Source organism: Pleurodeles waltl, chromosome 1_1, assembly GCF_031143425.1.
Source record: "Pleurodeles waltl isolate 20211129_DDA chromosome 1_1, aPleWal1.hap1.20221129, whole genome shotgun sequence".
Taxonomy (NCBI): domain Eukaryota; kingdom Metazoa; phylum Chordata; class Amphibia; order Caudata; family Salamandridae; genus Pleurodeles; species Pleurodeles waltl.
In genome coordinates, this window is record NC_090436.1 from 179,006,899 (window position 1) to 179,019,787 (window position 12,889).

The 12,889-nt window shown below is 39.2% G+C and overlaps 1 protein-coding gene across 12 annotated transcripts in view; it reads left to right on the top strand.

The window, feature by feature from the left end:
* Nucleotides 1-5,836, top strand: part of NEDD4L (NEDD4 like E3 ubiquitin protein ligase) — a 945,521-nt gene extending 939,685 nt beyond the window's left edge. For 11 of the 12 annotated variants that reach the window (XM_069220149.1, XM_069220140.1, XM_069220132.1 and 8 more), the window contains one exon: nucleotides 2,463-5,836. In XM_069220149.1, coding sequence (XP_069076250.1) covers nucleotides 2,463-2,565 — 103 coding nt within the window. In that variant the 3' untranslated portion in view covers nucleotides 2,566-5,836. The remainder of the gene's footprint in view (nucleotides 1-2,462) is intronic. The other variant, XM_069220196.1, reaches the window with a different exon arrangement.
* The last annotated feature ends 7,053 nt before the right edge of the window (nucleotides 5,837-12,889 follow it).

A 12,889-nucleotide genomic window follows, 5' to 3' on the forward strand; every position in this document is an offset into this window, starting at 1 on the left:
CTGCACGCAATGTTGATGGTGAACAGATCAAAACACTGACAGAATCCATGGATGGCAGGCTTTTGAGTGTCCTTGCAAAGAAAGGTGGCTATATTGGTCACTGATTTGTTTTTGTTTTGTTTTTGAATGTCAGAAATGTATATTTGTGAATGTTGAGATGTTATATTGGTTTCACTGGTAATAATAAATAATTGAAATGGGTATATATTTTGTTTTGTTAAGTTGCCTAATAATTATGCACAGTAATAGTCACCTGCACACACAGATATCCCCCTAACATAGCTAAAACTAAAAACAAACTAAAAACTACTTCCAAGAATATTCAGCTTTGATATTTATGAGTTTTTTGGGTTCATTGAGAACATGGTTGTTGTTCAATAATAAAATTAATCCTCAAAAATACAACTTGCCTAATAATTCTGCACTCCCTGTATATACACATACATATATACACACATACATATATACACACATACATATATACACACATACATACATACAAATATCAGAGGAATTCCTATCCGAATCCTAACTAGAATGACGGAGTGGCTAGCTATATATATATATATATATATATATATATACACACATACATACATACATATATACACACATACATACGTTTGTGAAACAAACTGTTTTGTCAATAAACAGAACTTCTCTTGCCACTTGAGAGTGCAACCTTGTTTCCTTTACACCTGCTGGAGAAGGAAATTGAGTATATATATATATATATATATATATATATATATATTTTTTTTTTTTTACCTAGTGGTGGTCGCCACGAGGTAGCTATAGTTAGGAGAGCATGTTTCCATAGAAGTGTTTTTTGACTTGCCTAAATCTTTGGCACAGTTTGACGAATCTTCCCAAACTTTTCAAACAAAAGTGTTGCAGTGATTCTTCTTGCGTGTGGAAAGTTTTGGGGTGATCTGTCAAGCGGGGGCCGAGAAAAAGGGGGTTAAAAAAAGGTTGCGTTTTCCATGTTAATTTCCATAGGATTCTTTAGACACGATTACAGGCCGAACCACTGGATGGAATTGCACCATATTTGGCAGAGAGCTATCTGTTGGTACGCAGATTACGCTTTCGCTTATTTGGTGTGAATCTGTTCAGTAATTTTTTAGATATTAAAGGGAAAATAAATTTGTATATCTCTGGCCGTGAATAGTTCGCAAATTTTACGTGAATACTCTTGCGAAATGAAGAGTTTCAGTTGGCTGACCCAACCTGACTACAAAGTTGTGGCGGCATTTTATTTTACTGAACACTGTCCCCGGGGGTGAAAATCCAAATTCAAAGTGGCATAGGGGTACAGGGTGAAGGTACCTTGACCCCAGGGGTGTGGTATAGGTTTGTTTTAGGTGCAAATTATGAGTTTAAAATAATTTTGCATCACCATGCGTGATATTTCTGAAAATTTGCAAATTATTCGCAAATATGGAAAAGTTTGAAAGAAAAAACACACTCATTCATACACTAATGAATACACTCATTCATCCTCTGTCTCACACACCCACTTTCAGACCCACTCACAGATCCACTCACAGAGACAGGCCCTGTGGCTAACCTGCGCTGTGCACAGCCAAAGAACATGCTTGGGGTTGGGCGATTATAAGGGGTTAGCTGCAAGGCCTGGCTGCAGGCCGGGCCTTGTGACCAACCCCTGCTGGCGGGGTTTTGAATAACATAGTAATTAAAATTGCTTTACATTAAAAAACCAAAGAAATTCACTGGAAAAAACAAAGGTTACAGGTTCATTATAGTTAGGTTCTGAATTTAATCGTATAAAACCATAGAAATTCAGCAGTTAGTTCTTTTAAATAACTATAACTCACACCATAAGGTAACTGTAACTTGTGCCATTGCCATGCCATGCACAAGCACATATTATATAATTGATGAGATTGTGTATGTCATCTACAAACGGCAGTGCCTCCTTGCACCAAATTTCCAGCCGGGCCCACATGGACTTGCGCCACTTAGTCCAATATTACCACTCCTCCTTCAACGATGACAGCACTCCATGGAGCGGGTGCAAATATTTTATTGTGCACGGTACAACACTCGGGAACAGGAGCGGGTTTCGTAACTTGCTGCCTATGTCAATCCTTTGAGGATTAAAAAAAATTATTTATATATATATATATATATATATATATATATATATATATATATATATATATATATATATATATATATATAGTAAATGCAGTAGCTGGTAGAATCTTCATTAGATACAATGACTTAAACTCTTGTTTTTGTTTCCAGAAAATAGGGGCAGACATTTTTACTAAACTGCATCATTTCCTAGCATGTCTTTGCTTGCATTTTAAAAGTTACATTTGATTTATCCTAACTCCCCACGATAAAAACATTCTAATAGGTGTAGTCATGATGTAACCTTATGCATAATAGTTTCGAATGACCTTAATAACACTTGTCTCCTTGTGTGTTCTCAGTTTCAATCGCCTCGACTTACCTCCATATGACTCCTTCGAAGATTTACGAGAGAAGCTGCTGATGGCAGTCGAGAACGCTCAAGGATTTGAGGGAGTGGATTAACATCCGCTGTGCCAACATGGTACCTCAGCAAGAACTTGCACGTTTCGAATCTGCACAGTGGACAGTGACCATTATGTGACATTTGCACTAAGTGGCGTTGGTTCATGGAACACACTCTTCTGCAGTGCGTACCCTAACTTCAGACTCCTTGGATGGTTGCCTGTGAATGGTACTTCAGAGATCCCCACAGCGTATCAGCAGCTGGGTGACATGTGCTCTGTAATTACATTTCAGAAGGACTTGTTCTGTGTATGTGTTGCCTCCGGAGGCATAGCCCTTAATAAATATTTTGCATAACTTTCTAATATCTATACATGGAATGAATCTCCTTACAGGTATAGTATTACAACAGATGTTTACTTTTTAAATCGTTTAGTTCGATTGCCAGTTTTTATTCCTTTGCAATCAAAGATGCCATATTATGTGACGCATGAGGATTTTTATTTCACCTACCTTAATTTCATGGCAGGCTCATTGCCTCGCTTGTGACTGTGCTGCCACGTACTTCCGGTGATGAGGAATCCATTTTGGGCAATTGTAAAATAGAGACCTGACTTTTTCGAGTATCTGTGCATTCTGTGGCGGGGGGAGGCCGATGAAGCAGGTATTGGCGTGGTGTATGAATTTAGGGGTTAGTCAGGCATCGACTGAACGAACGTCAACCTGACGCCTTTGTAATTTATCCTTGTACTATAAACACTTTTTGGGAAGGGGGCTCGGGTGCCACTTGTTGTATAAAGATTTGCCTAACATTGTTATTAACCTTGTACAGTAACACTTACTTTTATTAAACTTTCCCTTTCCTGTTTTTAACGGGAACAGTTCGAATGAAAAGCACTACTGCTTGGCTTGATGCCGTGGAAGCCTTGTTGCTTCTCATTTTTGTATGTATTTCCTATTGATAATAACAAATTACTTTGCTCTAACTGCACCGTATCTAAAGGCACTTTATGTAACACTTCGAGGTCATATCTGTTCATCATCTTTTTTTTATCATACGTATTGGGGAAATATCTACTCTCTTCATCTAACATGTCTTTAAAGTGCATCTTTCATCAATTGTGAATGTGGCTGCTGCTGTACAAAAAAGCAGTTGTCGTGTGCACCCTGCAGACGTCTTCTCGCCAATGTCAATGTGGTGTACTTTATCTGCAAAAAGTAATTTCCATGTGGCTTTCACAGTTAGCCAATTGTTTTTGCTATATATGACCTGTTGCATGCTTAAGTAATAGTGCCTGATATTGTATGTGTTTTTTAAAGGAAACGAGAAAAATATCAACTGAAGTTGAAATGGCCAAAACGAAATAACATGCTAGTTTTAGTTTCTTCAGCGTGTACACAACAACTATTGGCCCTCACTCTTTTGTCAGGAAATTTGATGGGGTGCAAAATCTCAGGCCAGGAAGCTGCTTTAAATTAGTGGTGTTAGTTTTACCCGTGATTGGGACATTTTCCTAACCCTTACTGCCGTTCACCACAGTTTACAATTATGAGCCAAAGCTTTTCTATTTCCTCAAGTCTCATTTCTTCTGGCAGAGAACAGTACACAGAAATAAAGAAAATATTTATGCGGCATAGGGGTTTGGACAACACCTGCGCCCTTCATTTGATATGATAGGCTGCAGAAAGAAGATATGTTTTTTAAATTATATTTTTTTTACATTCCTCCTCCACCAGTACCTTGTTGCAAATTAGAGAGATGCTCCCGATCACGTTCTGAAAATTGAGGTTATTAGAGTTCTGTGAACATTTTAACTATTTATGGATGGCCTAATGTTTCTGAATTTGGAAATAAAGGTGGAATAAACGTGTCAATGGGAAGCAACCAACTGGCAGTGTTTATTTTTTGACTCGTAGAATCTCACTTCCCTGGAAATTTATAGGAGCCTTACTAAAGCAAATTGGTCATGGTGGTGATACTTTAGATTTATACTTAAAAGGCAAGACCCCTCTCTTCAAAAGAGTGGACACTAAATTGTGTATATTGAAATAAAAACTTTGGTTACACGAACAAGACTTTATAAATGTGTCCATGTGTTTTTTAAGATTCTTGATTGCTTAAGAATACAGACCAAGAAAGATGGTGATTACGACAAATATATCCCAGGTTAAAAGATGGTGATTACGAGAAGGGTATCCCTATAAAGACGTGTTCCCATTGTAAAAAGTAGTGAACTGGTCATTTTGCAAGTACCAAACTACTTACAACCATTACCTTCTGTAAACTGCAAGCTTCAAAGTTGGGGTATGCAACAAAACCTTTCCAATATAGACCCAGAATTCTTTTGTAATAGCAATGCAAGTTGAAACACATTTTATATACTATGTGTGCTGTGGCGTGCACTCCACGTCAGTGGACAGCTTTACTGCACAATGATTATCAGCATTCAAACGAGTAAATATATACATGTAAGGGATACGTCTGTAACCGGGGCCTTCAAAAGAGAGATCTACCTGTTCACAGTTTAGGAAGGCACAATAGTTAGGAGGTATGATGTTATCTCTCAGAATGCTCATTGCAACACCTCTTGATTTTTTAAGTCAAACCTTGAATGACACAAAAAACCCTGTATCACTACACTCTGACCTATTGCTCATGTGGTGTATGAGGCCTTGCGGATCCTTGTAATATAACACGTTCTAAGAGGCCCACAACACGCACACACACTGTGAGAGCTGTTTCAATGTTCTTACTACGCATACTGTATGTACATAGGACACCAATGTATGTTAACTATTCTTAGTAATATTTCGAGTTGTATAAATGGATTAAAGAGTTGAACTATCTGTACATTTGATCCGATTTTCAATGTACTGTATCTGCTTTTTATTTTTGACAGTCTTTCACCCACTATTTGGGACACAAACCTGTACATGTAAGACACTCAATGATTTACTTGCTCAGATTGTAAATGTCGGTATAATGGATTCTTACAGGCACCAGTGCATGCTGTTAGGGCTTGTGTTTCACGAATCGCTTTATTTGGACTTAAATATAGCCAAAGACTAATTTGAGCAAACAGTGAAAAATCAGGTGTTGAACACTGTCACCCTTTTAACTTAGTATTGTAGAAGGGCACAGAGTCAGCGGAGAGAAATGAAGATTCTACTCATTCGTAGCCAGCAAGTTCATCTTTCTGAAATTCCTGTTCTTTTAAAGATGGTTACGTCGAGATTTGAGACTGTGTTAATCAGTTTTCAACAATGTAGACAAGGTCTCGATCAGCAAGTAACAGTGCCTTTTTAAATCAAATACAGTATTCAAACTCTATTGACTTGGTTTGTTTTTATTTTCAAGCGGCAGTGGTGTCATTGAATACCAAGTATGCATTCGACGTGTGTCCATGGATGAATACATTTTGTTTTGAGATACGTTACTTTGGAACTCATTTTGAAAACCATGCTATCAGTACAAGACTCCATCGCCAGACTCTGAAATATGTGTGAGGCATTTTGGCGTTTGATTGTGTTTGCATGAATCCCATCATGCGTTCTGTAGAGAATCTCTCTAAAGAGGGTTAGTTATGCAGATTGTCATTGATTTGAGTGTTAATAAACAAACCTATGATTTTGCCATTGTAATTTTGTGAACAAATGTCCCTGTTTTTAGTTAACTAATCACTGGTCTTTTACCTACGGATTGTTGGAATGGTCTTGACTGTTTTCTTATTTAGCAGCACGGGTTTTGACGCAGATAAGGGCCTGTCCAGCTGTTTGCTCCTGCACTGGCCTTTGACAAATGTGCGCAGGACTTCCTGTCGAACTAGAAATTGACAGGCTTAGGCAGACAAATTGTTCTTATGTCCACAAGATAGTTGTATTGAGTATGGCCAGATCAACGCATATATAGAAACTGATTGATTTGGTTTTGTGTTTTTACACATTTATTTAAAATATCCACTTTAGGACTGGCGTTTTGTCAATGCATTTGAGAATGTTTTATTGTATAGCAGAACAACTTCACTTTTGTGGTGTTTCATCTAACTGTACACATGCCTATTCTTTTGTAGGTGTAATAACTAGAATTAATGTATTCCCAATCATACTTGCGCATGTATGGCTACAACCAAAGTAAGCATGTATCCGGGCGAGAATGTCAGAAACTCTTTGCTTTTGCTGTGACATTTTCTACCCCAGAACTAACTATAACGCATGCATCACTCTTCACACTTTCCAGTTTTCTTCACCCATTGTGGCTGCACTTGCATGACTGCATGTGGTGTCTGTCTTTTGGATAATAATTTGACTTTTAATTCTTATTGCCAAGCACTGGCTCTTAAATTTGACCTTACTTGAACACGATGTATGCCCTTCATCGCTTGCTCATATACTTCTCCTGATACGTGCTAGTGTCTCTCCACATTTGGCTAATTCCTTACCTGACATAATGTAGTCCCCTCAAAGACAAAGCTGTTATGAAGTGGTGACATTTAATGTCTGCACTTTAATAGTTTTCCTTCCTACTAAAACGTCTTCCAGGTGTAAACTGAATTCAAACATTCCAGACAATACCTTCATATTAAAACTAGCCCTGTTTGTTATTGAAAGGGTTTCCCCCCCCCCCCCCCCGCCCCCCCAGATCGTTCACCATCTGTACACTGGACCCAATGTCGAGAGACAGTATCTCGCTGCCACTTTAAAAAAGCCCTGTATCTCGAACGCCATTTTATTATGTTACATAAACGAGGTAGAATTTTTCCCTTTTTTTTTTTTTCTTTTCTTTTTTTTTTTAGGAAGCAATTTCAATTGCTTATGTACTGCAAGAATGTGAACTTGGCATGATGTATACTTTACTAATTTATGGGAATGCTGAATGGTTAATAAAATAATTATGGAACACAACAATGTTTTGATCTTGACCTTGTTCGCTCTTTAAACATTACATCCAAATATTGCTTTTTGGATCCGATGTTCTAACTTGAATTTATTTAAACAAGATTGTTTAACATAGAGTTTAACACAGATGAAAGACTTAAAACAATTTCAAGTCAAGGCTTCACGTGAGTGTAATGTGGATATATAGTTGCTAATTTACTCATTTTCCAAGTTGATTTATAAAAAAAAAAAAAAAAAACGGAGAGGCGTGACATGTTAGAGACCACTACTGACTTCAAAGTAGCATGTCTTTCTCCGTGGTTTTGTGCCTCATTCTAATTGCTAACTTTTCAAAACTGTGTCCCCCAGAATATTCCTGCTCAGAAAGGATGCTTGCATACCCAAACACCAAAGTGTACACACACAAACAGGTTGTAGCGTTGCTCAAGTCTGGACTGGCTGTACCAGGCATCAGGCGTTTCCCCAGGAGGCTGGAAGGGGGAGGCTGCTTTGTCTTTTTTACGAGGGGGTGGGGTTTTATAGCAGTGTAGCAGTTTTAAAAGCACTGCAGACTTCCTTGTATATCCAACAGTATTCAGGCAACAATGAAAGTGCCAATATAACTCTGGTGATTAATTGACCTGCTGTAGAGAGATCAGAGTTTTGTCTATTGGCAGTTTTGACTCATGTAAGGTAGCACAGAGAGTTAATGTGACTACTGCAAAGAACATGTTCTATTAGGCAGATTATTTTATCTGCATAGCTCAGTGGGATACTTCTTTGTCATAGAGATCCTTCTTTCTTTACTGTGCAGGTCATAAGTTAGCAATCATAATCTAGCACAGTGAGCTATGAACCTCCATCAAAGAGCTGCATGCAAACTGCATTTTACAGGTTAGAAAGTTATTTTATTCCCAGTCTCTGATGATCCTAATTTTGCTAAAAAAAGGGTTGTTTGGGTAGAAATAAATTATTTAGTAAGGTCAACCCTAAAAACTGTTACATTATGAATCCTGAGTTTAAGCTTCCCCAGACCAAGCACTCATTAAAAAAAAAAAAAAAAAATGCTACCAATATGGATGATGTGAATCCTATTCCTTATAATCCCCTTTGTTTTATATAACATTTTCTTTACACTGATGTACGCACGTATGATTCATAGTCTCTGTGTGTTGTTAAGTGCCCCAACACCCTATGAAGGTAAGAGAGGCGCTGTACAGGGAGTGCAGAATTATTAGGCAAGTTGTATTTTTGAGGATTAATTTTATTATTGAACAACAACCATGTTCTCAATGAACCCAAAAAACTCTAATATCAAAGCTGAATATTTTTGGAAGTAGTTTTTAGTTTGTTTTTAGTTTTAGCTATCTTAGGGGGATATCTGTGTGTGCAGGTGACTATTACTGTGCATAATTATTAGGCAACTTAACAAAAAAAAATATATACCCATTTCAATTATTTATTATTACCAGTGAAACCAATATAACATCTCAACATTCACAAATATACATTTCTGACATTAAAAAACAAAACAAAAACAAATCAGTGACCAATATAGCCACCTTTCTTTGCAAGGACACTCAAAAGCCTGCCATCCATGGATTCTGTCAGTGTTTTGATCTGTTCACCATCAACATTGCGTGCAGCAGCAACCACAGCCTCCCAGACACTGTTCAGAGAGGTGTACTGTTTTCCCTCCTTGTAAATCTCACATTTGATGATGGACCACAGGTTCTCAATGGGGTTCAGATCAGGTGAACAAGGAGGCCATGTCATTAGATTTCCTTCTTTTATACCCTTTCTTGCCAGCCACGCTGTGGAGTACTTGGACGCGTGTGATGGAGCATTGTCCTGCATGAAAACCATGTTTTTCTTGAAGGATGCAGACTTCTTCCTGTACCACTGCTTGAAGAAGGTGTCTTCCAGGAACTGGCAGTAGGACTGGGAGTTGAGATTGACTCCATCCTCAACCCGAAAAGGCCCCACAAGCTCATCTTTGATGATACCAGCCCAAACCAGTACTCCACCTCCACCCTGCTGGCGTCTGAGTCGGACTGGAGCTCTCTGCCCTTTACCAATCCAGCCACGGGCCCATCCATCTGGCCCATCAAGACTCACTCATTTCATCAGTCCATAAAACCTTAGAAAAATCAGTCTTGAGATATTTCTTGGCCCAGTCTTGACGTTTCAGCTTGTGTGTCTTGTTCAGTGGTGGTCGTCTTTCAGCCTTTCTTACCTTGGCCATGTCTCTGAGTATTGCACACCTTGTGCTTTTGGGCACTCCAGTGATGTTGCAGCTCTGAAATATGGCCAAACTGGTGGCAAGTGGCATCGTGGCAGCTGCACGCTTGACTTTTCTCAGTTCATGGGCAGATTTTTTGCGCCTTGGTTTTTCCACACGCTTCTTGCGACCCTGTTGACTATTTTGAATGAAACGCTTGATTGTTCGATGATCACGCTTCAGAAGCTTTGCAATTTTAAGAGTGCTGCATCCCTCTGCAAGATATCTCACTATTTTTGACTTTTCTGAGCCTGTCAAGTCCTTCTTTTGACCCATTTTGCCAAAGGAAAGGAAGTTGCCTAATAATTATGCACACCTGATATAGGGTGTTGATGTCATTAGACCACACCCCTTCTCATTACAGAGATGCACATCACCTAATATGCTTAATTGGTAGTAGGCTTTCGAGCCTATGCAGCTTGGAGTAAGACAACATGCATAAAGAGGATGATGTGGTCAAAATACTCATTTGCCTAATAATTCTGCACTCCCTGTAAAACAAATAAAATACATGTGACTGAGGAGCTATAGAGAGATGAGAGGCACTTTTAGAGGGCGATGGTGAGGGAATCATGAAAGAGCCCCAATGAAGATTGCTGTATCCTGGTGCTCTGTGAAGTCATCATTTAGTATGCTTTAAAAGTGAATACAATTAAATATATAATGAAAAATATATTGTAGAATGTATGATTTTTTGGTATTTTTTCCAAATGTCTTTGTGGGGGATGGAAATCGCCAAGCCCCATTGTAGTAGTCAGGCTTGCTCGCTATTTACCCTATGGGGGCTGGTCTGACAAAATTTGCCAGGGCTGCTTTGGGTTCCCAGTCTGGCCCTGGTGTTGCTTGCAGTCACTTATGACAGCACATTGAATGTTAGAACACACTGAATTTATTAAATTTATTGTGTGGCCTAGACAGTTGCTGTAGGTCAAGCCTCTCTTGCCAAAGCCTTGTCTTGGAACCTGCAGTCATGGTAAATTTGGTTAAGTTATATTGTGCCATTTCACATTCAAAGAGTGTTTCTGTTTTAACTTGCTTTCCATTGCGCAAATGTGTTGACAGGCCCCAAAAAAGCTCTATCCGTTTAAATAGATGAATTATAAAGTGAGCCTGCCTTGGAGTAGTATAAAAACTTTATTTAAAGTTACTCCTTAGCCCATGCATAATTCAGAAGATTAGCTTATTCATGTTGTTTTTCGCATTTGAAAAGGTGCACCCCATGGGACGTACTGGTTTTTCTTACCATTATGAAAAACTGCCCATCATCCACTCATTGCTACGTAGACCCACATTGGAGTGGAGCAGTAAGGAAGGGGAACAGTAACACCACGCAACAAAACAAACAGACTGGCATCTGAACAAATGGAACATAAAACTGTCTCAAGGGTGTCGCTTTCTTCAATGTTATTAAAGGACCCCCTGGACAGGATTAAAAATGGATCCCTGGTGGTGACTTAAAGGATATCATTACCTGTTCACCCCAGTACCTGTTCACCAGTCAACATGTTTTGGCTGTTTTTTGCTGCCCCTCACGGTCAGTCGGTCTTCATCAGGACCTCAACGGATCCCTGTTATTTCTCTACCCTACCTGTCATGGATCAGGGCTTGTATTACTCTGTGTATCCGGGTGCATTTGTCCCTGTTCGTATACACACTTAGGATTATCTGTAATATAAAGGGTAGAAAACCAAACATCACATAGACAAATATTCTTTTTACAGTTGAGGATGTTTCCAATCCAGTGTCTCCCTCTCCCAAAATATCTACATGGGCAAACTGATGCGTGCATTAAGTCCCCTATATATCATTGTTAATCCTTTCCACATTGAAATGCCCTCATAGTTCAAACCATCACCCAGGTTCGTTTCACCCCAAGCAGTGAGCTTATTATCTTCAAATAAAACCAATCTCACACTCACCGAGTTTCTATTAGGTCATTTTTCAACCTGGAGCCGGGTGGGAGCATCACCCTGTAGTCACACACTAAGTAAAATGAAGAAAACCATATTTTTGTCCAAGAACAACTACTGGGTGAAAACATCCCAGGATACCTGCATTAGAGAACATATTTTGAAACCAATGACTCTTGCGGATCCTCGTCAGCTCCTCTCCCCTTCTGTTGGGGTTAATGCTCTTTGCGGGTAGCACTCAAACTTCAGTGTTACTCTCAATTATCCACCGCCCCCTACTGTAATCGCTCCGGCCCTCCTTTCCCCCCACCCCCCATGCTCTTTACTTCATCAAGGGACCAGTGTCTCCTGATACGCTGCCTCCGGCTCCGTAAGTAAAACCAGGCCGATTTCTGAAGCCCTTTAAGATCTCTCCCAAAACGGGATAGCATCATTACGCCCTTCATTTCTACTCCTTGAAGGGATGAGCCTCCGCCCTCTGGCTTATGGCCCATTCTGGCGGCCATGTTGGAAGTATTGTTGTGATACATGTAATGTCAAAAGGGAGAAATGTTTTTATCCACATCTGTTAGCCATTTTAGGTATGAAAAAATAAAAATAAAACCTTCATTGTTTTTTTTAATGCTGTATTCTTATTATCTTTTCTCCTTCATGCCCACACCTCATCAATATAAGCTATTCTGCCCTATTAAAAGATATTTCAATTACTCAAAGAGAGGGGGAAGTAGAGCAATAGGGGAAAGGGGGGTGGCAAGGGGGTGGGGTGGGACAGGGCTACCAGATTACGGAAAGGGAATATGCAAGATGTGTATCAAAACACTTATATAGTGACCAACAGTGATCTACATCACTTTACCATACATCTGTTTGATTCACTTTGGCGGGCTCCTAATGCCAATTCAGCTGATGCTAGGGAGTATCATCATTCAAACCCTGTATGTGACTGTGGATTTGGTCGTTGTTCATGATTGAATAAAAATTCACTTACATCTGTGACATATGTTGGAAGAGAAGGATTATCTAGTACCGTCCAGGTCAAGTCGAGTTTTTGATGGCCTATTTCAGCAAAGTGTGTCGTCATTTTTGTTGTTATTCTTTTGCATCTAATATTACTCCTATGTTCCATGATTCGAACTTTCACTTTCTGAGTTATCATTCCTACATAGGGAAGATTGCAAGGGCACCAAATCAAATATATGACATTTTCCGAGTTTCAATTTGTGTGTTTCATCTGTACCCAATGTGAGGCCAAACTTACATCGACTACTTTCGCATTCCTTGTTAAGTGGCAAACTTACTTTAGTCAACAGACAGGATG